We start from the raw sequence: 6000 nt of genomic DNA on the forward strand, positions 1-6000 counted from the left end.
GATACAAACCAATTGAACATACTAAAATTTCGATTGGTACCGGTATGTTACCATTTACAAACATTTTTGAGCATTTTACGGATATGGGTATATGTTGTGTGATTACAAATAACAATGTCTTGAAATGTGGAATAAATTAGGGATTTTATTTATACAACGTACTTAATCTCTCAGGGAGATACCTTAGTGAATCGATCACCTCTCCCATACACTTTCTTTACATGCTGCATGTGAGAAATCACATACAATGATCAGAGCTACCACACAGACAAGTATGTCAGCTATAAAGCAGTAAACTCCAACCACATACTGTTAACATGTTTTTTGACGCTGGCGTGTGTGATTGATATGGTTTTCAATTAATTTTTCAGATTCTAGCTATTGTTGTGTATGTGGTATTTCGCAGCGCCATATTTACCATATCTGTCGAAATTTCTGAAATTTTTATTTTAACACCTTACACACGCGAGACACGGATGATTAAACAAGGTCCCACCCACCAACAGGCGAGTATTGTCTCGCGAGTTTGTCGACATATCGGCGATGAATAATACAGAAGGATATCTAGCTCAGGTCTCGCAAAATATGTTTTATGGCCTGTCGGCAAGAGCCATTCATTGATCAGCGTATTATGAGTATTCAGAGTCTTCGCTCAGTCCTTTTAGTTCACACATTGTAACCAAATCTGTGTGGATTCGCGCATTCTTTGAAAATAGGTTGTAGCGTGCTATGTAGCCTGGGGGGTGTTGAATATCGCGCAACCACTGGCTCGCACGTCGAGCAATGAATTATATTCATACGTGTGTTTGCAAAGAGAAGTAGCAGTAAAGTGTCAATAAACAAACTAATAATAGCGACCTAGTGAGTTTGTAGATATCTAGGTACTTCGGTTACTTACAGCTAGATTTCTAGTATAGAATTCAGTTTATGTTTTTTCATATGTTATACAAGGTAGTACATTATTAAGATTCAGAAATAGTGTGATTATTATAAGTCGGTATTGGATCGATTTTTGTTGCACATATGAAGACTGAGCTCTTAAACTACTTGGGCAATTGATTTGGAAATTTCTGTGATCAATTTTGTATTGTAAAATATAGGTATTCACCTGGTTGCTTGATCCAGCATTTTCCTTGGAGTTCATTTTTTACTCACAATCGTTAGCCTCTCAGGGATTTGGAATTAGCGTCAATTCTGTTTTGTCAAATCGTTAATTTTGACCAACAAAGTCTACACGTTCGTTGCCGTGGCCAACACTTCACCAGCCAATTTATTACCAGCTGTTACCAATACCGCTTTACCTTCGTCGATATAATCCTTTGCGCTCGAATGCACAATTGATTCACACACAGGTCGGCTCGGCTTAGTCACTTTGATTCGAGTCAAGTCTAGCGCACGAACGATCATATTGTCCTTATGCAATATATATTACAATATGGGTTGCCAAGACATCATAAATACTATTATGTGGAATTGTTCAGAGTCATAATTCGAAAGCAGAAAGATGATGACAGAATTGCTGCAAGTTAACGCTTGAGTACATAGCTGTATATAAATTTATCGTCGGTGAGAGAATCGTCGGTGACTGTTAGTTGCCGGCGCGCATACCAAGCTGTTTGCAGTGTCTTCCTGAGTGTTGCTACGGAAATGGAGAGTATCATGTCAAGTGATTGAACACAATATAGCCTGCTACATGGACTGACAACATTAAATATTGCCGAATATTTTCTTTTTTAATTTTCTTTTCGCACACTAAAAGGCGAATGTTTGTAACGTTTCATCTGTCTAAATCAATTCGGACTTTCAACTATGGCGAAGAAAATATCTGTACAAAATCATATCTGGTTAAGTGTGCAGCTCGCTCTTGCCAACTTATATATAATATACCTACCTTTGCGAATGGATGAAATATTTTCTTGTAAAACGACACCTCCTTAGTTACACTAAGGTGCAAAGGTCATATTGTAAATTGCTCATCTGGGGAAGTCTGAGGTTAGTTAGAAGAAACGTTGCAAAGTGAAATTTAGAAATTGGTACCGTATCCGGTCAGTACATGCATACGTATCCAATATTACTAAGGTAGGAATAATGGACTGTAGTTAGGTGCACATTGCTATGATCAATCCTTTGGTTTCGTTACACTGTTTACTTATAATGTTCTATGTATCGGAAATAGTTATCGTTATTGATTAACTTGAATAATATGGCTTGTAATATTACACATGTATATATGTCCAAGTTGTTGTTACAATTAAGCGACTGTTATTCACACGAGTTATCGGCATACTCAGCTTTGCTAATCGCTATGGTTCTTTTTCAACTACTATTCGTATCGCTTGTTGTCATGTGAACCTAGGTAGAAAGGCGTAGCCTGAGTTATATTTTTAATATAAATACTTGCATGTTTTTATTTCAATTCGGATACAGATCTAGAAAATTCTAGTCATGAGGAATAAATTTCCAGAAAAATTATTTTCATCAAGTATTCAATGCGCTACAAAAAGAATTTTTGATTGTCTTATAGACATTGAAGAGGAAGTATCTATGCAACAAATCGTGAGAGATTTTATTGTCAACGCTTGTTTGCCTAGAAGTCTGCTTCTTAGAGTCGTACGACTGCTTCTGATATACCTAGATAGAGGGTATAACGTATTTCCAATCAACGGAAGCAAGGGAGAGGTCGAAGAATCCGCGAGAACTAAAAGTCGCGTTACAAACGGAGATGTAAACAATTTAGGCCGAAGACAACGGTCTGTGAAGATTATCAAAGCGCTGATTCATTGTATTTTATCCAGTTGGGGAGATAAACAATTATTGCCCCAATATTTTTTTCAAGATGACGGCGTTTCGAGTAGAACATTATCCTTACGGGGTCGACAAACAGTACTTGTGCATATAGTAGAATCATTTGTTTGCTGGTCGGATATTATGGGATCTGGTGAATTACAAAGTGACGTGTGTGCTAATAGCGAAAAATGGCCTTGTCCTCCAAAAACCCTCAACTTACGTTCCGAACATGGTAATTGGAGTGGAACGAGAACAGCCTTGGCTGCAATAAGCTCTATTATTAAATCTGAAACAACAAATAGTAGAATTTTTGAACCCAATCAAAGATGCTTCAAATGCAAGAGAAATACGACTAACACAACATATAAAAAGACACCTCGTGATTCTAAACGACCAGTTATTAATATGGATATTGTATTGATGGGCTCCATTCAAGACTGGGTAGTAGATGTTCTACTATTCGTTCTTCGGAATTCGTCGTCAAAAGGATTTGACATTGAAATTTCATCAATACGGTAATTCTATATTACTTCATAGTAATAAAGTAGCAGAGTAGCAGTTATCACTAATTTAATAATTTTTTCGCATATTTTAACAAACCCACCTGCCTAACTCTTTAATTACAATCAGCGACAGATGGTACATGATTATTGTGAAATTTTCATAACTACTTACTCCTTTACGAAATGCCTACTCATTCTGATACACTTGTGCATTACACTCATGTCTGGTGGATCTTCTTAGGCTCGGGCGTATATTAAAATAACCGTGTTTGAGCTACCGGAGCTAATGTATCAGGCTATTTTATTGATAATTGGTAAACATCGAGCCATTGTTTTCTGTACAACAAAAAAATTATTCAGTTCTATATTATATCAAACAAATTGCAAACTGTCAGTTAGTAACGAATTTGAACGCAGGTTCCTCTTTTATGCACGAACACAAGACTAAATACTTGAGCTGAGATTATTTTATATGTAACTCTGAATTCTGATATAAAGCTCAAATTCTAAAATAGTCCGGTTAGATTTAAAATCTCTTATTCATGTTAAAATAGACCTGAACCTTACAAAAACAAACCTAAAAAGAATTGCAAGTTTTAGTCAATCTGACATCTGAATTATCAATTTTTTCAAATTCCTAAGTTGACATCACTCATCTAATGTCATTTTGCTTCCAGATCTGAAGATGTAGATTTGTATAAATTGTGCGAAATCATTCGAAGTTTGAGGATGCCCCACAAAGTACAATCTTTGGAATTACGAATGAAAGATCCCAGATCCATCTTTACTGCATCGCACGTTTTTCGAACTTTAACTGGTCTGCAGTCCTTTAAATTTGCGCATCTCTGGCGACGAGCGACGCAAAGGACCGAACTTACAACACAAGAGGTATTTTAATATCGAAAGTAAAACTCCATAATGTTGGAAACTTTTGTCAAATTTTTTGTTTTAAATTGGGATACAAATCAATTAACATGATTTGAATGTAAAATGGCTGTTACGTTCCTGAATTTCATTAAGTTTATCGTAACATTTTCCGTGATATTTATTTTATATCTCTATCCAAGCTACACAGGCCGCAATAACTCATTTTTTAGTACTCCGATGTTTTGTTGAATATCTCAACAATTCTTTCAATTATATTTTCAGTGTATTCGACTAAGGGATGACATTTTGCAGCATTGGAAAGACCTGAGCAAAATGAGATTGGAGGGAATAGTTTTGTTCTCCGATTTTACGAGTACCAATCAAGCCTTAACTGCATTCCTCAATCCAAACATGCAGTATCTCGAATTTTCCTATGATAGCTTATCAGAACAAACCTTAGATTGGATCCTCCATTGGAATAAGAATTCGATAAGAAACAAAGATGGATGCCATCTCGAACAACAACAGAACTATCCTCGCATGGTTTGCAACAATATCCATACTATGAGATTTGACAACGAAGCCCTGCTTAGCGCAAACGCAAATTCCTTCTCTAAATTCTTAGCCTTGTTGAAAAATTCTTGCCAATTCTTGAAAACATTGGAAATCAATCAATGTGGCTTTACCGAAAGCCAGGCAAAACAAACCCTATCTCAATTTCTGGATTTCGACAACAAGCAAACAGATTTATTCGAACCAAGCGACGCATATACGTTTAATTTGCCATTAGAGCACTTCACTTTCCGCGAAAGGAGATTAAGTGCGAAAGTTATATTAGACATGTTTACTTCACTTTGCGCGGCTAAAAGAAACCATCTTTCCAGTTTTGCGTATTTTGGTGTTTTAAGCCCCAAAAGAAGCGACGTGTTCTGGCAAGGCCAATCCCCCACAAAAAGCTTAGAGAGCTGGGTATGTCCATTTGAACTTTCTATGAATAAAATATCAAAACAACATCATTGTTCCCATGTATATTGCGACGTGTTTTGGGAGCCATGCGAAGACGACACACTCTAGGCAAGTTCTCACAATTTAAACTTCAATGATTATATCTATTTCCATGATTCTGTTTAATGTTTCTAATGCTGTACATAGCTTACAACTAAAAAGAAAATATTTCATTGAATTGTGCTCATTTTCCATATGTATTTATTCTAATTAGCGCCGATTAAATTTCATGTATTTTGCACTTATTATTACAATTGTACGTTATATTAAACCATACCCTATTTATCCAATTATTTATATGAATGTTGTAACTTTAATTTTTGTCCTGAGTATATATTTATAGTACAGATATTATATGTTTTGTTGAATTGTTGCCATTTACAATAATTGTTATAAAGTAATGTTATAATGATGTCATACAACTAATAAAATTGTTTATTCATTAATTTTTGGGCCTTGGTTTGAGATATGTCGCGTTGTGTATATGATTGCTAAGTGGATTAGATAGTGTGTCTTAATGTCGAGGTCGCCTAACTATCCTGGCTTGGTATCCTAAAAATATTACTTCGTGGAACGTCGTATTGAAATTTTATGTTCGTACGTTTTGACATTTATGTTCAAGTTTGATGGTAAGTTTTCGAGGGAAAACAATCACACTCGCTTAGAGGCAGCGCATAAAAGTGAGAGAAAAGCACTGGCATCTGTGGACTTAGATTAGAGCAGTTGCCTGGTTAGAACAAATTAACCTTCCTTCACATCCACTAACGTGCTAATCTTTTTACTCCACCCACGCTGAACTTTTTATTCTCTCTAAACAGAGGTTTTTATTGCACAGATT

The 6000-nt window shown here is 35.9% G+C and overlaps 1 protein-coding gene across 1 annotated transcript; it reads left to right on the forward strand.

Annotated features, from left to right (window-relative positions):
* Window positions 1-816: 816 nt before the first annotated feature.
* On the forward strand, window positions 817-5459 carry LOC120344337 (uncharacterized). Its single transcript, XM_039413504.2, has 3 exons — window positions 817-3302; window positions 3968-4178; window positions 4440-5459. The coding sequence occupies exons 1-3, from the start codon at window positions 2446-2448 to the stop codon at window positions 5229-5231; spliced, it is 1860 nt and encodes a 619-aa protein (XP_039269438.2). The 5' UTR covers window positions 817-2445; the 3' UTR covers window positions 5232-5459.
* Window positions 5460-6000: the final 541 nt, after the last annotated feature.

Source organism: Styela clava, chromosome 5 (assembly GCF_964204865.1).
Source record: "Styela clava chromosome 5, kaStyClav1.hap1.2, whole genome shotgun sequence".
In the NCBI taxonomy this organism is placed as follows: domain Eukaryota; kingdom Metazoa; phylum Chordata; class Ascidiacea; order Stolidobranchia; family Styelidae; genus Styela; species Styela clava.

Excerpts from the sequence above, each read along its gene's own strand:
- LOC120344337 (XM_039413504.2), top strand. The coding sequence starts at position 2,446 with ATGAGGAATAAATTTCCAGAAAAATTATTTTCATCAAGTATTCAATGC. Across the intron at positions 3,303-3,967 it reads ATTGAAATTTCATCAATACG|ATCTGAAGATGTAGATTTGT; the intron begins GTAATTCTATAT and ends TTTTGCTTCCAG. Across the intron at positions 4,179-4,439 it reads CCGAACTTACAACACAAGAG|TGTATTCGACTAAGGGATGA; the intron begins GTATTTTAATAT and ends TTATATTTTCAG.